This window comes from Wyeomyia smithii, chromosome 1, assembly GCF_029784165.1.
Source record: "Wyeomyia smithii strain HCP4-BCI-WySm-NY-G18 chromosome 1, ASM2978416v1, whole genome shotgun sequence".
NCBI lineage: Eukaryota > Metazoa > Arthropoda > Insecta > Diptera > Culicidae > Wyeomyia > Wyeomyia smithii.
The window spans coordinates 35,789,389-35,814,902 of NC_073694.1; the positions used below are offsets into that span (position 1 = coordinate 35,789,389).

A 25,514-nucleotide genomic window follows, 5' to 3' on the forward strand; every position below is an offset into this window, starting at 1 on the left:
TTAATTGTTGCTTTGTGCCCAATCTAACAGCGTTATCGGTTACCAACAATAACGCAAATTTATTTAATTTAAGAACTAGAGCATTTGAATCACTGACTCTGGATATTTCGCCAATCTCAGTATTGCAGTATTCAATAGTCGCAGATGAATGAATCATTTTTTTTTAAATAAAAGTGTTGAAGTATTAAAAATAGTTCTTCTGGGGGATTGTATGACAAATGTTGTGAATTTATATCTTACTAGCTGACCCGGCAAACTTCGTCTCGCCTATTTGAGTGTTCAATTTAATAATTTTAAACATTTCAAATTCATTGATTCCTTGCGATTTGTTTATATCATTTGAAATGATTGGTTTTATCGGAATGACAACATCCTCGACTTTTGGCTTTTGTACATCACCTCTATTCCGGAAATATATTGAATGCATTTTAGTTATTTTCGTTTTTTTTTATAAACTGAAAGTGGTCATCTTCGAATTCAAAATGGTGTCCAGGGTCAATGCTTGGCTTCTATACATCATTTCGATTACGGAAATATCCATATGTAGTAGTATTCGGTTATTTTCGGCTGTTTCCCAGAAGTTGCCATTTAACAATTCAAACTGATGTCTGAGGACAATTTTTAGCTACTTGCATCATTCTGGATCCGGTGATACACATATTGGGTGGTATTTGGTCACTTCAGGCTACTTTTCAGAAGCCGTAAGTCTTGGATTTCAAAATGGCATTAGGGAACAGTTTTTGGCCTCTGAGCGTCATTCTGGTTGAAGAAACACTCATATTGGGTGGTATTTTGTCATTTCGGCTGTTTTCTAGACACCGGAAGTCGCCATCTTACAATTCAATATGTTATCTGTGGTCGATTTGTGGCTTCAGTGCATCATAACAATTCCGGAATTACTCATGTTGGGTGGTATTTGGTCATTTGCCGCGGTTTTTCAGAAACCGGAAGTCGCCATTTTGGATTTCAAAATGGTATGTATTTGGAGACATGCCAGAAGAAGGAAAGATGTCGAACCATTATGTCGTAACATGTTTGTTACACCTAAAAACATCCACCTGCCAAATTTTGTTGTATTTGCTTGATTGGTTCTCGAGTGCGAAATTTGTGTTTCATTTGTATGGGACCGCTCCCTTATAGAAGAGGGAGGGATATCAAACCATTATGGATATATTTGTTACCCCTAAAAACATTCACCTGCTAATTTTGGTTCCATTTAGTTGGTTAGTTCTCGAGATGTGCAGAAATTTTTGTTCCATTTGTTTGGAACCCCTCCCTCACATAAGAGGGAGGGGCGTCGAACCATTCTGGACAAATTTGTTACCTCTGAAAACATTTACATGCCAAATTTGATTCTATTTGGTTGATTGGCTCTCGAGCTGTGCGAAATTTGTGTTTTATTTGTATGGGACCCCTCCTTTTTAAAAAAGGGAGGGGTGTCAAACCATTATACATATATTTGTTACCCCTATAAATATCCACCCGCCAAATTAGGTTCCATTTACTTGGTTAGTTCTTGAGATATGCAGAAATTTGTGTTTCATTCGTATGGAACCCCTCCCTTCCAGAGAAGGGAAGGGTGTCGAATCAATATGGACATGTCACTCCTTAAAACATCCACATGCCAAATTTGGTTCCATTTGCTTGGTTAGTTTTCTAGTTGTGCATGAATTTGTGTTTCATTTGTATGGGACCCCTCCCTTACAGATGAGGGAGGGATCTCAAACTATCTTGATCACCTTTCTCGGTCCCTAAAACCCCTACATACAAAATTTCACGCCAATCGGTTAAGTGGTTTCCAAGCCTATATGAATCAGACAGACAGACAGACAGACAGAGCTGCATTTTTATATGTTTAGATTATAATTTCTCGGCGATTCTGAGCATAGTTAAAAATCGCTCTGATTTTCTTTTGTGATTTATTTTGCACAATTATTGACATATTCAGATTCATTTTAAGGAAGTCTCCTCATCAGTTGGGTTTTTTAATATTTTATACGAAGTCAAAAATCGGCACAATGAAATATCCACAAGATTTTAAAAAAATCATATGAATGAAATGAACTAAATTTTATGCGTTAAAATATTGGTAATTGGCAAAACGTAGCATCCTGATCAATTTGTTATTTTAATTTCAACTTTTTATTTTAATTCGGTTATCAAAGTTAAGTACAACTTAATCATAATATACACTTGAACGACTCACCGTCGCACAGTGTGTCAAAATCGAAAAACGGACTAAAACAAAACTGTTTTTTCAAGTCCTATCTTATCCATATATTCTAGAAAGTTGCTTCGTTTACTGTTGTCCTTCATATGCTTTAATGGAATCAGTTACAAATTTCGCCATATAGAGGGCGCCACACCTAACTTGTTTAACGTGACTTGCTAGACGAATAGTTTTTTCTACAAAGTTGTGTAAAATTTTATTACAAAACTGTTTGCTGAATACCTCAAACCTCTACAAATTGAGATTTCAGAGCTACAAGACGTTTTCTAAAAAGGCTTTTTAAAAGCAGTTTTTCATCCATATGTTCAACTCTGAAGCCTAAAACATGACTGTATAAAATTGAGAGTGACGTGCTAAATCAAGATGAACAATTTCTAGAGATATATTGGTTATTATATACCGTCATCCGGGGTGAGATTGTGCCAAAAAATGATGCTTTTTTGTTCTCAAGCTTGTAACGCACACATTCAAGCAAAGAATTCGATCCAAAATACACCAATGCATTCTAGAATGTTTTGTTAACTACTACAACAAATATGGTTGAGTAACAATAAACTATAATTTTGCTAAAAATACATGAACTTTGGCTCAATCTCACCCCTTCTAAAAACCTGCCAAAAACAAAAAGTTGAATTTAATACCTGTTAAATGAACAGCAGTGTGTCTACGAATAATCCACATGACTAACATGATAAAACAGTATGTATAGGGACAACCATTAACAACGTGGACTATTAAGGGGCTTTAGGGGGTTGATCAGAAACTATGTTTCATATGAATTATAGAAAAATGTAGGGCTGGATCAAATTGATGCATAGAGTAATTAGTCATGAGAACGTGGCTTATAGACAGTCTCTAAACACATAGTGGCGTCTCCAGGTAGCCTAAAAATGGAAAACGTTAGGACATGCAGTTTGAGATGACTTTTCGTTTCAATTATTATGTGTCATTAACAACCGTATATTCCATTGGAGATCTCAAAACCTGTGGAAACTTACCCACAACCCTCCTTCTTCTCTTCAAAAGTCATCAGTTCATATAGAATTGGTGTACAAAATTTTGTTACATTCCATAAGTAATATCAATCATTGAAAATTTCCATCTAAAAATTGAGAACAGTAAGCTTCTCAAGCTTTCAGTCATTATTTCAAAGAATACCACAGCTAGACAACATACCTTATGCTGTGGGGAAAAAAACATACCCTATGTAAACAATGCAAGTGTTTTGGTGTATACTGATATAATTTTGTCGTGAATGTGAATTCCGCACACTGTGCCGTTCAATATAGCTTTGGAGAAACATTATTTTCTGAGCCGGCACAGGTTCAATGCATAATTTTTCCTCAACACATTGGAGACGACATCCTAACGTACCAACTGAGCAGTAAGTTGATGTGATTTCTTGATCGGGTTGGTTTTCCTGGGACAATTTTGGATAACGTTATTTGCGCATGTTTTTCACCCTGTACTTTGAAACATTCTTTAAGCGAAACAGTTTACTGATATTATCTATATTCCATTTTAAGTTGTGAATAAATATGTCATGTTTCATAAAGTATTGAATTTGAGGTACCGTAAACGCGGCAAACTTTGATAGTGCGGGTAACATTGATAGCGCGTGATATCCTGTGCATAACTACCTATTACCTATGAGACATTATATTTTCAATAGTTGTTCTACTACTATTTCATAGTTGAGGTGTTACTGTGTGTATACAGTTTGGAATTTGTGTTGTTTGCGTGATATATTTTGCAATAAACTGAAAAAAAACAGTTTTCCTGATTTAGAACTATTTTATAAGGTGCTCAACAATCATATATTTCTTATATAACTGTCCCAAGAAGCAATATTTGAATAAAGTTTCTAGAGTCAGTGACATATTAGTGTCAAATTTTTCACAAACATTCATTCATAAAAATGTGAATGTGTCCCTTAAACTTGCACTTTTGAAAATAATATACCAAAATGATCAAAATCTGACCATGGTGTGTTCATTCTGGTTGCTCCATTTATTAGAATCAGACGGCCTTTGAACGCATGAGCTACCATACACTACCGTAACCATAACGACCAACACATTGTTTATAGACAAATCATTCACCACCAGTTCCTCCGGTAGTGCAAATTCGAGATTTCTAAATTCTTTTTGGCTTTCTGATAACAGTAGTGCATTTGTACCTCTGAAATGTCGTGTGAAAACAAGAAAAGGGCCTATTTAGACTACACGTCCGAAAAATTACAGGCAGCTGTAGCTGAAGTGCAGTGGAAAAGGTCATCTATATTTGCGGCTTCGCGGAGCTTCAGCATACCATATGGTACGTTGTATCATAAAATACACGGTTTGTACAGCAAGAAACCTGGTTCACCAACCGTTCTAACCGATGCACAAGAATGCGATCTTGCTGATACCGTTCGTGTCGCTGGCGTTTGGGGATTTCCGCTGACTGCGGATTGTTTAAAGAAGCTCGTCAAGCAATTCCTGGATCACAACAAAATGAAGACCAAATTCAAGAACAACACTCCTGGAAAAGATTGGATCAACTCATTCCTGAAAAGGCACACATTAGTTTCGCGCTTGTCTCAAAACATTAAGCGAAGTCGTGCCAAAGTGAGTCTTGAGACGATCAAAAATTATTTAGACAATCTTGCGACAACTGTGGATGGTGTCCCTCCGGAAAACATCATAAACTACGACGAAACCAACTTCAGCGATGATCCGGGATCGAAGCGCGTCGTAGTGCAAAGAGGCCAAAAACACGTAGACACAGTAATGGACCATTCTAAATCCTCGTTTTCTGTAATGTTTGCGGGGGCAGCCAATGGAAAAATGCTGCCACCGTATGTCGTTTATGCAGCTCTCCACATGTATCCAACTTGGACTGAAGGGGGACCAGATGGTTGTAGATACAACCGCACAAAATCTGGTAACATGTGAAATATAAGTATAAATTCCATTTTCTTAATCATAATGCATTATTAGGCTGGTTCGACTCTATGGTGTTCGAAGACTGGTTCTTCACGATAGCACTGCCATACTTCAACGGACTACGTAACGATAAAAAACGTATTATCATCGGCGATAATGTTGCTTCACATTTAAGCTTCCGTGTTCTACAATCCTGCATGGCCAGCAATATCAGCTTTGTTCTGCTGCCGCCTAACGCTACTCACCTATGCCAGCCTCTCGATGTTGCCTATTTTCGACCTCTCAAAAAAGCCTGGAAAGATACATTGAGCGAATGGAAGAAACAAAACAAAGGATGCATTCCAAAACACATATTTCCTCGACTTCTGAAAAAGTCTTTGGTGAAAATTAGGGAGAATAGTGAAACCAATATGAAAGCTGGGTTTAGAGCATCTGGAATTTACCCATTGAATGAGAAGGCAGTGCTCAAGAACCTTCCCGGCAATGCTGATGAGCCTAAAACCGGCGAAACTGCAGTCACATCTTCGTTTTCAGAACAGCTGATTATAATGATGAAGAAAGAGCGGTTCGGATTAGCGCAGGAACGAACCATTCCACGTAAGCGCCGGTTGATTGATGTTCAGCCAGGTTCCAGTGATAGTGAACAGCAAGCTCAACATTTATTGGTCAAGAAGATTAAAGTTGAAACAGAAGTTGACGATGATACCAATGTCGTGAACCCTCCGAAAGTTAAAGGCGAAGCGAAATCCACCAAGAAGGATTCGATGCTAGCAACTCGAAACCGTCGTCCGTTGAAAAATATAACCAACAGGAAGTAGCAAGCAACCATATCTCTACCACCCGTAGCAAGTTATTATATAAATCGAGACAAATAAACATGGTTATACAAAACCCGAATATAATTGATTCCTTTTGCATATTGAGAGTTCTTCATGCAACACTGTTGTAAACTAAAAAATCATGAACTAACCTCAGGTGAAAGTCTATGCTTCTTATTTATGCTTGTATGGACTTAAGTCTAACGATGCGAGAGGCCTAAACTGAACAAAATGAGTCTACGTGGTCCATAAACGTGGACCTTTCTAACATTTTCCTTAATTATTCCAGCATTATCAAAGTTACCCGAAAACGAAAAACTAGTCATAGGTTACAAAAAATAATCAATAGCGTAGTTGAAACAATACTGATGAATTTCGATGTTGTACATGCATTGTCGTATACCTAGTACTTATTTTAAAAATACGAAACCCGGAGTAAATTTGTTGAAGTGTCATATATTTGAGTAATACTTAAAAAAGCTATCAAAGTTTGCCGCTTTTACGGTATTAGGTTTTGGAAATCTCAAGTAATTTAACATACAAACATTTCCCGTTTTGGCTCAATCTCACCCCCGTGGCTTAATCTCACCCCGGCAGACGCACAGTGGTCTGGAACTGCATATAGTCGGAAAAAGTCAATTTTTCAACTTAATGCATCGAGCAAGCCCTCTTCGGGAAGCATTTCTGCAGGGTTTAAGCTAGTGAAAAATCATCAGAATGTTCTAATTATTAATGTTGTCATACATTTAACGTAGTTGAGAAAGTATGCTTCTTGTTCACTTACGACTTCTTTATTTTCACGTTGTTTTCCCAGGTGATTTATTACAGAATGCAGAAGTAGTAATGACTATTACAATATTGTCTAAATGATTATATAGCCTTACTCTAGCATTTTAACAACTTCAGATATCCTTTTTAAAGTTGTTTCACTCCTCAAAATAAGTATAATGAAATACTTAGCACTCCAACTTTATGTAGAGTTTTAAATGGTATCCCCGCCGATACCCGCGCTCATTCAAAGACTAAAATGTTCCCTCGTGTTCATAGAGACAGGAACAAAAAAGTTTTCTGAGCAATTTTTGCCGAAACGTTCACAATACCAAAAACAAAAACGAGCGTGCGACGCGCAAGCGGCCATTTTTTAGCAAGCAATGTTAGCTTAGAATGCCACTCATAAAATTAAAATTCAAACTACTCAAATATTAATAGCCATCACGCATACCTTAGCTTTGTTTGATATACCTAGATCGTGAAATTCGAGATTTTTCGGGTTTTTCTTCTTAAATATGCTATAAGTAGCCGTAAATCATGTTTTTTGAGATTAATTGCTAAATTACTCGAAAAATACATCAGGTACTACCTTTATATCCAAGGAAGAGTTTCTCAAAATACTATTCTCTACAAACTTTCTTTAGACATTATCCTTCTATTTTGCTTCCTTGAGAAGTTAGCGATAGCGCCGACCTAGTGGTGAAATTTTGAACTGCATAGCCATGACCAAAAGTTGGCCAACAGTTTCAAGATCAACTTTCTAGAAGACATCGTTCATCTAGGAGGCAATCCTTAGTAGTTATTAATTTCGCCCTGATTTCAGTTCTTTCCGACCACTGTGAGACGGTACAGTATTCATGAATCAAAACTGGAAAAAAGTGTTTTTAAAGGCTTTTTTTATTTGATTTGAAACTCGGAAAGGCGCAAACGAATCCAAGCTTCTATGAAGCCATTCGATAGAGTACCTTTCTGGCTAACAGAAAAACACAAAACTACAGTGGGTTATTTGTAGTTTTGAATATTGTCGATTGCGGGAGAATTTATCTCGCAAGATGCATGAAAAACGCCGTAGAAGTGCGCGGGTATAACCAATCATGTTGGTGTCTTCTACAAAAAGTGCGCAAATCCAATTTCCGCACTTTTTGTAGAAGATATTACCACGATTAGACGTACCCGCGCACTTCTACAAGAATTTTTCGCGAGAAAATTTGTCGCAATCAACAATATATGGCCAACTGAAGTTACCGATTTTTACATGCAATTGTGCGCTCTTTATAGCACAAAGGCCGGCGCGTACACTACGTTGCCGTTTCCATGCACAACGAACAGACACCACAATGGGGCTAGGAACGGACGGAAATGGGAAGTCGAATGTTTTCAGTATCTTCTAGAAAGTTGTTTCTTTTACTGTTGTCCTTTATATGCTTCAATGCAACCCGCTACAATTTTCACCATATAGAGGGCGCCACCCCTTTCTTTTGAACGTGACTTGATAGACGAATATTTCCAGCTGCAAAGTTGTCCAGAACTTTATTACAAACTTTATTACATGATACTGAAAAAGTTTCCTAATTTTCTAATATCATTTACAAATTAGACGAGATTTTCTGGATTTTAGGATTGTGTGTTAAAATATATAATTTTCCTTGGGCTGACAGTACCCTCGTAGAACCTAAAGAAATTTTGTGGAAGTGTAGGCCCTACAAAATCAAGCAAGTTTGCAATTTTCGATTAATTTATATGGACTAACATTAGAAAATATTTAAAGCATTTAAATCTCTTTTTTATAAATCAATATACAGAGTGTTTGGGAGCTCACTTAAAATCCTTCAAGGGGTGATAGAGGACCCCATTTGATGAAAAAAATCGCCTTATTGCAGCAGTAGGCGGCTGTGTGACATTGCAATTGGTGCAGTTCATTAAACGAGGTACAAATAAGCGCACAGGAAGACGAACCCGGTGGATCGAGACGTGGTTTGGCAATGCAGACCCGGCGGACGTAACACGAAGCGAGTCTGACGGAGTATATACTTTTGTATCGCCGACGAGAATCGTCAAGCCTTGTCAAAAAGCAAATTTCGACCTCTGATTGGCCGTTATATAATTGCTTTTTGGCCTATATGAGAGCCTGTTTCAGCCGAAACTGCTCATATTTGTTCTAGACAGCGACAACAGCAGTCCTCACTTAGCAGCAGGCAGCAGTGCAGCGGATACCAATGACAGCGGATAACGGCCACAGCTGTTGCATGGCAACGGATAGCGCAGCAGTTGCAGCGGTTCTAAGCGTCGAATGTAGCAGGGCCAGCTGATGCAGCGGCACTTCCTGTTGAGAAAAACTGTCTGTGCGATAGCGGGCAGTAGTAAATGCATCCAATGAAAAGTTTACTCATTTTGACAACACACCAACGTTCTGGAAAGCTGGCGTTCAAAGTATACGAGCCGTCCAGTTTTGAGTGTTAAAACTGCTTTTCACTGTGTTATCTATCACAAAAAATACCTTATTCGCACCATCAGTGATAACGCAACGATGTGATCAGCATCTTATCCGATATTGAGTTCAACAGCAAATTGTCCTTTTCAGGACAAAATAACTACGTGATTGAAGAGCTAATATTTTGTTTTAAATTAATTTACACCTTCAAATATACATTTTTTTCTTGTTGTGGGGGTTTTTGGACCACTGCGTTCATTTATTTGAACTATTGTGGTATGTCCCGGTTTACTGTACTGCGCTTCAAGCTTGTCTTCCACTTAGCGAGCTATAGCGAGATAGGTGCCAATCGGGAAAAGCTAGTTACCCTAATTGGCGGCGCCGACCAGATTTCCTTGGGTTCTAGGGAGCCCTTATTGAAATACTGAAGTCTGAGACTAATTAGTGCTCCGCAATTGCAGAGCAAATGTTCCGAGGTTTCGCTTTCTGAGTTGCAGAAGCGACATATATCATCTTGAATGAAACCAATTTTGTGAAGATGATATTTGCTCGGGCAGTGTCCAGTTATTAGGCCAAAGAATGTACTAAGATCGCTCTTATTGAGACTCAGCAACTTTTGAGGATTTTTTGTGTTTGGTGTTATAAATCTTTTTGATTGGTTAAAAGATTTCACTGCCTTCCAATTGGCTGTAATCTCTCGTTGTTTCCATTTCTTTAGCTCAGCCTGCAGGACACAGTCTGAGATACCACAAAACGGTTCTGGACTAATGAAGGTTGATTGGGAACCAAATCTGGCGAGTTCATCTGCAACTTCATTGCCCTCTATTCCGCAGTGAAAAGGAACTCAGTAAAGATTTATAGAATTCACCTGGCTCATCTGTTGTAGAAGGCAAATGCAGTCCCAGACAATTCTAGACATGCACTCGTAAGCTTTCAGGGCCTTAAGTGCCGCTTGACTGCCCGAGAAAATGCAGATGTTGGCGTGTCTATACTTCCTTTTCAGGCAGATATTCGCACATTCTATAATGAAGGCTATTTCAACCTGGAAGACTGTTGGCCAGTTTCCCATAGCTACTGATATTTTTGTTCTAGAGCCGTACACTCCCGCTCCTGTTACGCTCCCCATTTTTGACCCGTCAGTATAGAACTTGATCGATCCAACGCTAGGTCCTCCCTAGCTAGGATATTGAGCGAGTGTGAGATGTCGTAGTTGGATCTAGGTTCCATCCAATCACTGTTCATGTTCGTTGCTGGTTCAGCAGGTAGCAGATTCAAGATTTTCAAGTGACTTATCTTATCCCCGTCTAGTATCAACTTTTGTCGTTTGAGCTTAAGTGCACTTGATCTCTAGTTGAACGTGTTGAATCAAAGGAAATAGATGGAGGATAGCTTCTAGTGCTTTAGAAGGTGTACTCCGCATTGCTCCGGTAGTGGCAATACAAGCTAGCTGCTGAAGTTTATCTAGCTTCCTCGTTGCCGTGGTCTCCTTGGTTTTTCGCCACCATACTAACAAAGCGTGTACACCCAAATTACCATTTTTTGTTTTAAGCCCCAAGTTCTTTCCACTATCTTGGAGCAAACCCACAACGCTGAGTTCGCCTTGCTTATTATTGAATCTAAGTTTGCGTTCCAGGTTAATTTAGCATCTAGGATTACACCGAGATACTTAACTGAGTCGCTGTATTTGATTTCCACCCCACTAACATGTAGAGACTGCAACTCAGGCCTTCTTCTATACACCAAGAGCGTGTAAGGTGTAAGGCCTACTGCATCCTATCTGTTATCACATTGTCGGATTTACCACGAACCACTATAACTAAATCGTCAGCAAAGCACATAACGTCAAACCCTCCTGCCTCAAGGCCCCTTAAAAGGTCGTCAACCACCAATGACTATAGCAAGGGAGAGAGAACCCCCCCTTGCGGGCAACCTTTAGTTGCCGTCACAATGGTTGACGACCCAGCCAGCTCTGAGGTAATTTGTCTGTTTGTGAGCATGCTATGGATCCATTCGATTATGCAATTATGGAAATGCCTTTTTTCATGGCTTGTGTCATCGGTAAATAATAAACATTATCGAAGGCCCCTTCAATGTCGAGAAATTCGGTATGTGTAGGTATGTGGTGAAGTATTAGGCTTGCTTTGAAAAGCTCCGAAAGAGATGGAATTAGTGCTGATTCTCCATTTTGAATCATGGCAGGTAGAATCCCATCTGCACCTACAGATTTATGAATGTGTTTTTGGAACGTTTTTTGCTGTCACTAACATGACCTGATATCAGCCTTATAGTGTGCAGACAAAGTGAACCATGTGTTAAGCTGAAAAAAAGTTGAAATTATCGGAATTTACAGCATCGGTTTGAAGTCAACATGAATGAATTTCAACACTATCAGGCAACTTATCGGAATGCTCCTTTGCCCGTTAGTCAAAAAAGTATACTTTACCAGTAAATGAGGAAAATGTACATGGTCCACTCTGATTGAACACGTAAATGAGAAACGTTAATCATTTGTGTGGGTGACACAACATTCCACAATTTCAGAAAGAAGTTCAAGTTACAGTAGCAATACTGACTTAAAACTTGATTTTACCAATGAATTATATCCTCAGGAGGTTGAAATAAGTGGTAAGTGTATGTTTGTTACTGTTTTATGCAAGCTAATTAGATTTATGCCCGTAATGAAATTACGAAGCTTAAGGCAACGTAAGCGATTGTTTGGAGAAGACCTTTCATATTAATACAAGAAGAAGCTGACTCGATTGACATTTAAGTGTGTAAAGCATGTTTTCAGTATCTATTCAATATTATTTTCTAATCAATAATGGAGAACCTGTCCCAACTTTTCATTAAGCTGTCCTTGAAGCACTACATCCAAACGTGACAGAAATTCCAGAACCAAAACACGAGGAAACCATCCAGTCTATTATCAATTCTACGGCAATTTTGGCCAAAGTTGCAGAGAAAGTAGATGATTACGAATAACTTAATTGAGTGAATTAACCATATTTTTGTTCCATTAAAACATTCCGCTCCTACCATTGATTTGTTGAAACAAACACAGTTTAAAGTTTATTCAAACTATTTTCAATAATTGTTGATGTCGCAGAAGCTAACCATGTAGATTAAAAACTTTTTGACTGTTCGATGATCAATGGACTAAAATTATTTGTTCAATTGTTCAGTCATAATGGACCAAGTCATTAATGATTCTTCTCTGATTCAATCAGAGTGGACCAAGTACATTTAATCAGTTACAAACCTGTCCTTTTTGAGCTCACGGCACTCCTTTTTTTCAATTGTCACATTGCATGATACAGTTAGAGAGTTACTCCAACTTATATCATCAAAACTGCGCAAAAATATTGAAAACTTCAAAATTCCCAGAGCAACAAACTTCAAACTCGTTTTTCGTTTTTGCTGTTGTAGCCGGAGATTATCGCTTCGCATACTGCTTTTGAGGTTGATTTAAGTTCAACATGTTTTTCGATGTGAGTTCCTGCGCATATTGATCCCAGTTGGTTTTCCTCGGATCTCTATACGCGACCTGGCTCGATGAACCACCCTCCCACTCGAAACGAATGTGTCTATGGTCAGACAAAGAAGCTTCGTCCGACACATGCCAGTTCTGATTTTTTTCCGAAATTGCTGCACTACACAAGGTTTGGTCTAAGACTTCTTGTCTAACAGCATTTATGAACGTGGGTTCATTTCCTTTATTTAATATCAATGTTATTGATTGTGCCGTGTCAAAGAAATGTTGTGTAAACAAAAAAAAATGTTATTTGACGAAAGAAATACTAAATGACACTCACACCTCGATTGTTGATGTTAGTACTACCCCACAGTGTGTGAGGAGCGTTGGCATCGCAACCAATGCCAAAGCTCCTGTTGATTTCTCTGCAGTATTTGAAGAACGCCGCAATTTCTCGAGTGGGAGCCTCAGGAACATCGCCAGGAAAGTATACCGAAGCGATAATGATTTCGGAACTTCCTCTGGCGGTTGGCATCTCAACCCTGGTCGCGTCGAGGTCTCGTGTGAGTTCATTTCTGTAATAGGAAAACATTTCACATTTTTGTTAGCAAATACAGCGGCTCTTGGAGAGTCGTGCTTGTCACCGTTAGTTGCTTGAATACCAAGTACCTATTCTACCTTTGTGGGCCGAAGGCTCTTGGATAAGTGCCAGGTCCACCGCTTCTTTGACAAACCTCCTCGAAAGCACGCTGGGTGCTGCCTTCGCGTGGTGGAGGTTTATCTGTAGAACTTCAATGTTCAGCATCGCAATCCTTTTTCCGTTCTTTTCGGACGTTTGGGAGAGTCGGAATCCCTTCTTGTTTTGCTTAGTCATAGAGGATGCAGAAATTTCTCTACGACCAATACCCGAATTCGCTTCAGATCCAGGTAGTGAACTTTCGTGTGAGCTCATTTTTCCCATGGATCTTCCCAGAGTTTCCTAGGCACTTTGAGGGAATCACTGGTTTGATTCCACTCGGCCCTGGAACTGCTAGGAGTTCGAGATCCATGGGCGTCTGAGGACCACTGCGATGAGTCTCTGCTTTACCAGGAAACACATAATCGTTTCCTACATCATCACGTGGAACCGCAGCACAGTGGTCGGAAGCCGGAAAAAACCTCGATTTTTCAAGTCAGTATTTTTTATGTTTTGCATTTTTCCGAAGATTCTCAAAGTGTAAATGACCTTTTTCCAAAGTTTCATGACAATCGGTTGAGATATCATTTTTTAATCGCACTTTAAATGTTGCTATATCAGGCAATTTCAATGATTTTCATGTTTGAAATCACAATTTTTAGCTAAACTTCAAACACCTGAAACTTCCTCAGTTTTGATCCGATTTTGATTCAACAAGTTTCATTTTGAAGGTAAATTTGTGTACTTTCTGGACGATTTTCAAGACTTTCCAAAAGTATAACCAATTTCTCAATCGAGGTAAAACATATTGCAGGGAAGCTAAAAAATCATGTTTTTTTAATTTCATTTCTACCGTACAATCTTGTGAAACAGTTCGGAACGAGCTGATGACCAATATTCAATAGGAAATTTATTGTACTTTTCAGATTTTTGGGTCCCGTTTTGCACATCGTTGCTCATAGGGAGATATTTTGAAAAGAAAACTATGGAGACGTATGGTGGTCAGTTGTAAAATATTTAATTTCGTATATTTAAACAACATGATTGACTGGGAAGTGAACGTGAAGTTTTTTCCAGAAGTTTCAAGCATTTTTATATAAACTTGTAAACCGCTTTCAGTACTGCAAGATGTATAAAGAGAGAATAAGTTGAATTGATGAGAAAAAAACATATCGTCTTTTATATTTTTAATGACGTTGAAATTAACTACGATACCATCTCATCATTTTCCTTAAAAGACCTCTAACTTGTCGCAGAAAGATCTTGAATTGGTCAAACGGCCTAAAAGCCAAAAAATTTTCAAAATAAAATAAATTGAATTATGATGATTTTTGCACCACCCTAATTCAGAAAGGAGTACCCTAAGTACAAAACAAAAATCACAGGAGGGTTGTGTGCAAAGCCACGACCGCAAGGTTGAAGTAAAATCCTTTTACAAGAAAGATAACCCGGCTGCTTGCGTGTCAGTCAATTTGAAATCGGATTTATTTCGTATATACCGCTTGTTAAGCACAGTATCAACAAATCTTAATAAACATCACACTGCTGTGCATGATCTCCCAGCTGGTCTCGAGGTACGATGCTGGCCTAACAAGTCAGTCGTCGTATGTTCGAGTCCCGGCTCGGGAGAGACTGTTAGTGTTAGTAGGATCGTAGCGCTAGCCCCGCAATTGTCCTGTACACTTAACAGTCGGCTGCGAAGTCTGTGTATAGTAAAACAGAAGGTCGAATTCCGATACGGAATGTAGCACCAAGGCTTTGCTTTGCTTTTACTGCTGTGCATTTGCAGCAGCATCACACCTCAGTTGCAGTTTATTAATAACATTTCATTATGCTCTTCCAAAAACATTTAGTAGCCTTGAAAAAGGCCGATTGTTGCAATTGCAATTTTCATTCAATTATTGCATAAATGCTTCATGGTCAGATATACCCGCTGCAACTGCTACACTATTCGTAGCCATGCCACAGTTGTGGCCACTATACGCTGCCAGTGGTATCCGCTGTCCCTGCATCAGCTGGCCCAGCTGCTATCGATGCTGAGTTCCGCTGAAACTAGTGCGCTATCCATTGCTACGCCACAGCTGTGGCCGCTATCCGCTATCGATGGTATCCACTGCACTGCTACTGCTGCTGCTAAGGGATGACTGCTGTTGTCGCTGTCTAGAACTATTATGAGCGGCTTCGGCTGAAACAGGCTCTTATATAGGCCATATAGCATATTTTCAATTGCAAGGTATATGATTCTGTCGACCGTGCTTGGGAAGCAAGCATATAACGACCAATCAGAGGTCGAATTTTTCGTTTTGACAAGGCTTGACTATTTTCAATAGTACAATAGTGTGAATAATAAAATTAAAATTATCTTTGTTTAAGAAGAATCTTAGAAGATTTTCCAATCAATTGCTACAAGAACGAAGGAAATCCATCGAATCCTAACCGATTTATTAGCATTTGAAATTGGACATTTTTTTCACTTTTTTCAGTTTTAGATTTTCTTTTCACATCCCTATGTAGCCGAACTTCCTGAGAGAAGTGTTCTACTTCAAAAAATGCGATCCTAAAGTTTTTCGATGTGTGGGAACCACCCTAATATTCATCTGAGCACCTATATTCTTTCCGTCGCATTTATTTCGCTCTTCTCATCGCTCTTAAATTTCGACTACTCGACTTAATTAAGAGGTAAAATAAAACTACTTTTACTTAAAAAAGTTAAATTTTACAGTAAATTGAACAAATAAGAGCAATGGGATGAATGTAGGTGTTGAGATGAATATAAGAGCAGTTCTCCTATCAAAATATTGAGCAAGATTGAAGCAAAAACAAAAACCTGATCATGAGAAAGGTCTAACGGCACTTTAGGTGCATAAATTGCTATTTTAGACATTTTCTGACATCAGAAATGAGTCCACCACTCCAAAATTGTAATGATATGTAATTTCCAATCATATAAAAAAGACTTTTAGGTTTTTTCTGACTTTTGTATAGAGACCTGCCACTGTGCGCAGGATTGGTATCACTGATTGCAGGAATTTTCAATGCACTTTTCGTGGAGATTTGAGACTTTAAACCGGATATATTCGTGATCCGGCTATCCGAAGCTCGGATCAAGGATGTGTAAACGAATACTATTCGGATGTCTGGATATCCGGATACGGATAATCGAATAGTCGGATATCCGGATATACTATCCGGATATCCGGATTTTTTTTTCTAGCTTTTAGGCCCGTTCGAATGAAATGTAACGCGAAAAATGGCTTTTTCCACAATCCCCCATACCCTCGTAAGTATTTATTTACATAATTATCATTAAACTATGTTCGGATACAATATCCGGATATCCGACTTTCCGAAAATCCGGATATCCTGTCGGATAATATCCGGATATCCGATTAATCCGGATTTTGGATATTTGTCCGATATCCGAGGTCGGATATCCGGATATTTTAATCCGGATAGTCCCAGCACTATCCTGAAACCTGAACCTTTGAATGCGTCAGTACTGGTTTCCCGAACTCGTGCATCCGCTTGCGGTTTTTGGCGTGGCTTAGGATTTACTTTCCTAAGTTTTGTTTGGCCAAGGCGGAAGTTTATGACGTCATTCTTGCTCACAAGTTCTCGCATAGAGGTCAACGGTTAGCATCCACTCTGCATGGATTCCATTAAGATTGGTTCGCTGCAGAATGCGCCATTTATCGATAATGAGATTATTCGGCTCTCAATGAGTCCACAAATTCTCTCATTATCGAAAGATGCGCTCTGTGGAAGAACGCATGAATAATTTCTGGACGCGTAATTTTGTTTGCGTCCAGAGCAAATAGCTTCGCTCCCTCCCACAAAAGGAAGTTTTGAAACCGCATCTTTCAACCAGTCCTAGGTTTCTTTATCCTTGCACGAAAGGATTAGATAACCGGACTTGTAGGAATAGTTGAGAAATTTCGGTTTAACCGACTTGTTTCTTTGCTGCTCAATGGCAGCCACAAGTGTTTTTTGCAAGGAATTTAGCTGAGCCGTTGACAGTTCAGTGTTGGGACAATCTTCCGCGAGTAAACCAACTCTCATCTGCTGAACGGCTGCTCCGTAGGAAATTCCCGACACTGCATCCACTGCTCTGGTCAGATTTCTCTTTCAAGGAAAAACGTTTCGAGGAACCTCCACTCTGGTTCCTTGAATTATGGTGACGTCGGTGCCATCACCATCGCATTCGCCTGGCTCCAATGTCGAGGAGCAGAGGATGACTGAACATCCACGAGTGAATCGTTCAATCCCAGCTCCTCTTCCACAGTTATCAAGTCATCCTCAAAAGTTTTGATTTATTTATGTCATCCATATAAAATCCCACGAGTAGCTAGTAAAGAAAGGTCCGCTGCATCAGTGACCCGTGTAATACAGTAAGAGCTAATTACTGGGAAGGGTGCCCTGGTGCTCCACACACTGCGTTAGCGGCTGGGAATTCGTGAGGGTTTACCCCCCATCATTCATCTATCGGCACGGGTCACATAACACCTTAGCTAAGGGGTTCAACCATTGGATTTTACGCAACAACCATGGTAAAGATCTGTTACAACCATCCTCCTTTCCAGGGGCTTTGGACCCTCTGCTTTAGTTATCAATAATTTAAGTCTATTCGTAAAGGCTAGACTAAACTAAAGAGAACTTTAACAGCAGGAGTTGAAATATAATATAGGAAATTATAACTTTGACTTCATTTCCACGTCATGCGAAAGTACTGAATTATCTTTTCCTTCAGTAAATGCAACACCCGAACAACATTTGTTGGCTTTTTTTAAGCGTGTAGCACTTTTCTTATTGCAAAAAAGTAGTAACTTTCTGAAAAATCTGTAAATTAACAATAAAAAACACATTTGTTCATAACAAATACCAATTATTTATGGAGTAAAGGCCGTTTCCCCGAGACGCAGTTTTTAAGCAGAGGTTTGTTTTGTTTTCAGTGCAAACGGGAACGTTTTTCCCGAAAAATACATGTTTTGAGTGCTGAAAATTGCTTCACATTTTTTTTAAAACTTCGTGCATCAAAAAACGATCGTTCAATGATCGGGGAATTTAATAACGAACATTTTAAAAAAAGAAGATGAAAATCGGTTCAGTAGTTTTACTGCAATCTTAAACACAGCAAAGTCATTTTTTGCGAAACACCATTTCGAGATATTTCCACGGGCTGATGTTAAACAGACAGTGAATAGAAGCGTTAACGCGGCGAAACAGTTCGGGAACGGTTCAGACGCGCGTCATTTTTTACTGTTGATAATATTTCCCACATGAAACGACGGTCTTACCTTACGTCAACCTTACGGTCGTGGCTTTTCGTACAATCCTTGTGATTTTTTCTGTTAAAAAAATTATCGATCTTTTACAATATTACTTTTGACTTTTTGTTTTTTTTTTTTCATCTGACATTATTTGACAGATTTTCAACGATTTTGACCCCCCTCCCCATCGTAGACAACTACCCATATGAATTCTAAAAATTTTGTATGGACCGTGAACATTACACATACCCCCCAAAGCTGTCCACGCGGAATGTGGATGGCTCCATACTCACTTTGCTATGTCAACCAAGTGAGCAAATTCTCATTCAAATCAAAATTAGACGGTATTAGACGCGGTTATTTGGCATGGAATGTCTCAACGCTAAGCTCACGCCAGCAGTTTCGATTTATAGCCGATAAGCAATCAAGTTAGTTTTAAGAGTATTCCTTGTTTTTGAGAATGAGATTTAAATCCCAACGGATGATAAATTCGCAAAGAAACATAACCAACAAAGTACAAAATTAAGGAAATCTGAAAAAGACGAATTAAAAGTTCTAAAAAGCGAATTGGAACTGAATAGTTTAATAATTAGACGCGTGGAAAACAAATTCCATACCTGAAATTTTTAACCAAAATGTTAATTTTTACCATAAATTCCCCAGGTAGCAATTTCTCAAAGCTTTCACAAAATTTTCTACTTATTCCAGATTTTTCTAAGCATCCTGATTAACATTTATCCCGTTATTTAGACCAAACTTTAGCTATTAGAATAAACTGAATATTGCTTACTGATAAAATCATGAGTTAAAAAGGAAGTATTTGAAATCAGCTGAATAATCTCCCAAAGTGTATGATAATTGTTCAATGCCAAGTTAGTATTGGAAGTTCATTAACTTCGTTCCGTTAGTTTTGAAAAATATTGAATTATTTTGCCATCATGTTTACGACTAATTTTGCCGGATTATCGACTGATCTTTCATTATAGCACCTAATCGTCGCTAACCGGAATGGAACACAATCGAAATCATTCGGAACGGACCGTACAGGGACGTGGACGACGCGGTGGAACCAACGCACCGCGCAACAATAAGCGAAGTAATGGGCAATCTCAAATTGGCCATGGAAGCGGTCAAGGCAGCCGTCCGGCAACCAACAAAGGACATCAGACTAACCAGACGCAACAGCAGCCACAGCAAGCAACGGCATCATCCAGCTCTAGTTTGACCGTTCCAACGGAAGTCAGGCGAGCGTCCATCCGCGAGACAGCCACCGAACGCGGGGCAATGCGTGGTCGTCGAACGATTACGGATATTGTCCGTACCAGACCCTTAAACTGTGAAGTCTCGAAGAAAGGCACTTGCGGGCGTCCGATTATGCTGCAGGCTAACTACTTCCGAGTTGCGAGAAACTCGAACGAGAACATTTTCCAATACCGGGTGGACTTCAACCCGGCCGTGGAAAGCATTCGGCTGATGCATTCGATCATACGCACCTTACGAACCATTCTAGGAGGGTACGTGTTCGATGGAACGCAGCTCTTCATCCAGCACAAACTAAGCACCGATGAGATGGAATATCCTACTAAGGAACCACAAACCGACCAGGCATACATCGTTAAGCTGCGAAAGGTTGGCGTCATCGATGGTACGACCGAGGTTGCGTTTCAAATGTACAATCTGATCAATCGGAAAGCGATGGGTGGACTTAAACTGCAAATGATTGGAAGGAACTTTTTCGATCCCGAAGCTAGAGTGTGCATTCCGAATTCTGGTTTGGAGCTGTATCCTGGGTATGAAACCAGCATACGGCAGCACGAGCAAGACGTTCTGATGTGCGCAGAAATCAAGCACAAGGTGATGCACTCCGACACCTGCTATTCACTGTTTCGGGAATGTGCTAACCGAGGTGGTAACTGGAAGGACAACTTCAAGCGAGCTTTGCTTGGAATGGTCGTAATGGCTAACTATGGAACTAACAAAACCTATACCATTAGTGATGTAGAGTTTAATACGACCCCAGAACACTCGTTCGAGACACGGAACGGACAAATCACTTTCGTGCAGTATTTCAAAGAACGCTACAACATAACGATCCGGGACCCACGGCAGCCGATGCTGATTTCACGTGCGAAACCACGTGAGCTACGGGCTGGAATGACGGAATTGCTGTACTTGGTTCCAGAGCTGGTTCGCCTCACTGGAATCACCGACGATATGCGCAGGGACTTCAAGTATGGACACCCTTTAAGGCATAGATTTTATCTCAGATTGAACAATTTTCCGTTTTTCTTTCCATTGTTCAGTTTGATGCGATCCCTTGCCGATCATACTCGGCTGACACCGGACCGCAGAATAGCCCGTCTGGAGGCGTTCAACCGACGGTTGCACGACACACAGGAAAGCGCGGAAGTGTTCAATTTTTGGAAAACCGAACTCGACCGACGTTTGGTTGAGGTGCCTGCGCGTACTCTACAGCCAGAAACTATCCTGCTTCATCCTGAAGATGTGAATTGGTAAGAAGTGTTTGTTTTTCACTCACTTTTATGGTTTCATGATTCAGGACTCCAAATGATAGTCAGTTTTTCTCCTTCATCGACCAATATTTATGCCCCCTAAGCATTACTCCAGAGCAATTCCACAAAAAAACGGGCAACCAATTTAATCGACCATTTTTTATTTGGATGAAACTTTGCACAGACGTTTCTATAGACAGAAGATGTCATTTTGTGCTATTGGTTCAACTTGTTGGAACACAGTTCATTTTTGAGAACCTATTCCTAAATGTTAATTTGGGATGAAATTGATGATTAGAAATATTTTTAGGGCCAAAACGGTTTGGTTGATCGGTGTGACGTCTTCGGCAAAGTTGTAGACAAAAAATGGGTCTCTCCGAAAGAAAATACACTCTCAAAAAATTATTTATTTTTTGAAAAAAGGTAAAAGAAAAATTGAAATTTAGTTATTATAAAAGCTTTTTTTTTTAAATCTATTTTTTTTTATAAAAACTACAAAAGATTACCTAAACAATGCAACCGGTCCCATCATGGAAAAATGAAAAAAAAATGATATATGGGTCATTCCATACGAAGTGACCACGAAAAAGCGCAAACTTGGATACGACCATCACAGATTTTGCTCAAGGTTAGGAGAACTATTCATCAACTGTCACTGAAGAAAAATCCCAAATTTGGTGTCGATTGGAATACCCCCTCTGTGGGACCCCTCCGTTTATTGCAAAGTCACGCATTTTTTGTTCAAAATCTCTTTTTTTTCTTACAATTCATAGACGTAAGATATCAGAAAAAATTGATAGATGATTTTTGAAAAAAATAAACCAAGGAATCCAAAAAATATAAGTTTTGACCGTAAGTATAGACGTGAGATGTCGGAAAAATACTGATAGACGATTTTTGAAGAAAATAAACTAGGTAATTCAGAAAAAAATATAACTTTTAGCCAGAAGTGTTGCCAGATAAATTATGTTTGTATTCGAAAACTAAATTTACATTTTTCGGCAAATGCAGCCAATTTTATTTTAAATTTGATGATTTCATCGTGCTCCTTTGAAAATTTTACATAAGAAATAACTATCATCCCGTGGAACATGATCCAATATCGAGATATAACATTTTTACAAAAAAAGTTGCAAACTTCGTGCATATTTTTTTACAATTTATAGATGTAAGACACCCGAAAAATAGTGAGAGGTTAATTTGAAGAAAGTTAACCAAGGAGTCCAGAAAAAATATCTTTTTTAACCGGCAGTGTTGCCAGATAGATTATTTTAGTATTTTAAAACTAAATTTGCATTTTTCGGAAAATCCAACTATTATTATTTTCAATTTGATGCTTCCATCGTATTTCTCCGAAAATTTTACGTAAGAAACACTTATCACCCCGTGGTAATATGAGCCAATCTCGAGATAAAGCATTTTTACGAAAATAGTTTTAAATTTCATAATTATTTTTCGTAAAAAAGATATATCTGTAGATTGGCTCATATTACCACGAGCTGATAAGTGCTTCATCCGTAAAGTTTTCCAAGAAATACGATGAAACCATGAAATTTAAAATAAAACTAGCTGCATTGGACGAAAAATGCAAATTTAGTTTTAAAATACAAAATAGTTTATCTGGCGACACTTCCGGTAAAAAAACAATATTTTTTTCTGGATTCCTTGGTTTATTTTCTTCAAAATTCACCTATCACTATTTTTCTGGTGTCTTACGTCTATTAATTATAAAATAAAATAATTTCGAAATTTGCAACTATTTTCGTAAAAATGTTATATCTCGAGATTGGCTCATATTATCTCGGGATGGTAGTTGTTTCTTACGTAAAATTTTCCAAGGAACACGACGAAATTATCAAATTTAAAATAAAAATGGCTGCATTTAACGAAAAATTCAAGTTTAGTTTTCAAGAACAAAAATAATTTATCTGGCAACACTTCTAGTTAAAAGTTATATTTTTTCTGAATTACCTAGTTTATTTTCTTCAAAAATCGTCTATCAGTATTTTTCCGTCATCTCACGTCTATAAATTGTAAGAAAAAGAAAAAAGAGATTTTTGACAAAAATTTTGTGACTTTGCAATAAACAGGGGGGCCCTACAGAGCGACACCAAAATTGGGATTTTTCCAAAGAGAAAGTAGATGAATAATTCCCCCAACTTTGAGCTAAATGTGTGATGGTGGAAAGACCCACATATATTTGATTTTTTTTTTTTGAGAAGCATATTTTTTAAGGAAGGACAAAACTGTTATCTACAACTTTGCCAAAGACACTATGCCAATCATTCAAGCCGTTCTGGCTGTAGAAATATTTTTAATTTCCAATAGAGCACTCTATGGGGAATCGAAACTATGTTTTCAATCAAAACGGTTTGTTTGATATCTTTGGCAAAGTTGTAGATATAATTTTGCCCTTTCATAAAATTTAGTACCCTGTGAAAAAAAAATTATTTTTTTTTTTTTCAAAAATTCATAACTTTTTTTTCCTTGATTTCTCCATGATCGGACCGGTTGCATTGTTCAGGTAATCTTTTGTACTTTTTATAAAAAAATATGAAAATGAGCTATTTTTAATAATTGAGTTTTAATTTTTTTCCCTTTTTTTTCAAAAAAAAAACAATTTTTTTTGAGTGTATATTTTTTCCGGAAAGACAAAACTATTGTCTACAACTTTGCAGAAGCCGTCACACCGATCAAGCAAACCGTTTTTGCCCAAAAAATATTTATAATCATCAACACCTTCCCAAAATAGCATCCTTCAATAGCTTCTCAAAAATGAGTCGTGTTCCAAAAAATGAAACCAAAGGCACAAAATGGCATCTTTTGCCTATAGAAATGTTTATGCGAAGTTTCAGTCAAATCAAAAATGAAAATTTAAAAAAAAATATTACAATGCGACATTTTTTATGGAGCTTCTCTCCACAGAAACGCAAAAATAAAATAAAACCCAGAAAACAACATGTACATATACACGAAAAATAAGCAAATAAAAAACAAAACGAAACCTGGTAACTCAAAATAAACAGAACGAAAGAATTCACTCACAAAATACAGTAAAAAGAATAATCGAACAAAAATAAAACAATTACGATATAAATACCATGCAGAAAAAAACAACAGAACAGCAAAAAATATATAAAATAAATAAAACACGAAAATATTGAATGAGAAAAAAATACATGAATATAGAAACTCAAAACACTTAGAATTTATAAAAACAATTAAAACAACAAAAGGAATAGATCAAAAACAAAAACGCAAAATTTCACAAAGCCAAAACGTAGAAATCAAGAAAACATGAATACCGAATAATTGGTTACTCAAAGAGCCCCACAGTGGAACAATAAACACTCATGAAAAAACAGAACATTGGAAATTACAGCAAAAAAGAAATCTGCGGAAAAAAACTTGAACATATATAGTAAACTTAAGTTGAGGAACAGAACAAGAGAAGTAACACAACTCAAAAAACCAGATAGTTGAATTCAGTTGATAGAGACAGAAAGTCCAAAAATGTTTAAACACATTAAACTTTAGAAAATTTTATGGTATCTTCTAAGTATCTTCTAAGAAAAAATAATACACTAAAAACAAAGAAAACAGTAGGGAGAAACACAATATAAAGCTCTATTTAGCTGTTTCTGTAAAAACTTTTATAAGATGGAGAAAATTTTTTAGAAAAGAACAGAATATTAGCGGAAGTTACAGAAAAAGTGGCAATTATCACAAACGAATCAGAACACAAGCAAACAATCATAACTAAACCCAAAGTGCAGAATATGAAGTAAAATACTCCAGAAACTATAAACAGCTAAATACGGAAATACACAATATTGAATAACTGAAAATAAAAAAAAAGTACAGATAACAACAACAACAAATAAAAACAAAGTTAAAAATAAGAACAGTGAATTTCAAAAATATGTACTTCTGCTAATTCAAGGAAAAATTGACAAAAAACGATTAAGGTTAGAAGAAATGCCATAGGAAACTGTTCAGAAAAAACTGGATATCAGCAAGAGATTAAAAGAAAGTGGAAAAGCAGAAAAAACATAAAAATAAATCGCAGCAACTATCAGTAAAAAAACAACATTAATAGGAATATATATAATATATGTCGTAAAACAGATAATTGGAACCAGAATATAAAAAAACTCAACAGGCAAAAATAAATAAATAAGTACAGTGAAAACCAAAAAGTTGAATTCATAATAAAATAAAGGAAAAGAAATAAAATAAAAGAAGTTAAGAAAAAACAGATGAAATTTAATGACAAAATGAATGTGGGTTTGAACAAGAAAATATTTCATGAAAAAAACAGTATAAACCGAACAGAAGAAATAAAAAGATATGACAGTAAAAAATTAAAAGCAGATGGATGAAATAAGAATTTAACCAATATGTACTAA

General features: G+C 37.7%; 2 protein-coding genes across 4 annotated transcripts in view; both read left to right on the top strand.

The window, feature by feature from the left end:
- Window positions 1-25,514, top strand: part of LOC129718447 (protein aubergine-like) — a 34,357-nt gene that overhangs the window by 3,463 nt on the left and 5,380 nt on the right. For 2 of the 3 annotated variants that reach the window (XM_055669236.1, XM_055669238.1), the window contains exons 2-3: window positions 19,579-20,823; window positions 20,896-21,105. In XM_055669236.1, the coding sequence (XP_055525211.1) occupies window positions 19,601-20,823; window positions 20,896-21,105 (1,433 nt within the window). In that variant the 5' untranslated portion in view covers window positions 19,579-19,600. Of the gene's footprint in view, window positions 1-19,300; window positions 19,465-19,578; window positions 20,824-20,895; window positions 21,106-25,514 lie in introns of all 3 variants that reach the window. The other variant, XM_055669237.1, reaches the window with a different exon arrangement.
- On the top strand, window positions 4,417-5,975 carry LOC129716692 (uncharacterized). Its single transcript, XM_055666527.1, has 2 exons — window positions 4,417-5,155; window positions 5,212-5,975. The coding sequence occupies exons 1-2, from the start codon at window positions 4,417-4,419 to the stop codon at window positions 5,973-5,975; spliced, it is 1,503 nt and encodes a 500-aa protein (XP_055522502.1).

Excerpts from the sequence above, each read along its gene's own strand:
- LOC129716692 (XM_055666527.1), top strand. The coding sequence starts at position 4,417 with ATGTCGTGTGAAAACAAGAAAAGGGCCTATTTAGACTACACGTCCGAA. Across the intron at positions 5,156-5,211 it reads ATACAACCGCACAAAATCTG|GCTGGTTCGACTCTATGGTG; the intron begins GTAACATGTGAA and ends ATGCATTATTAG.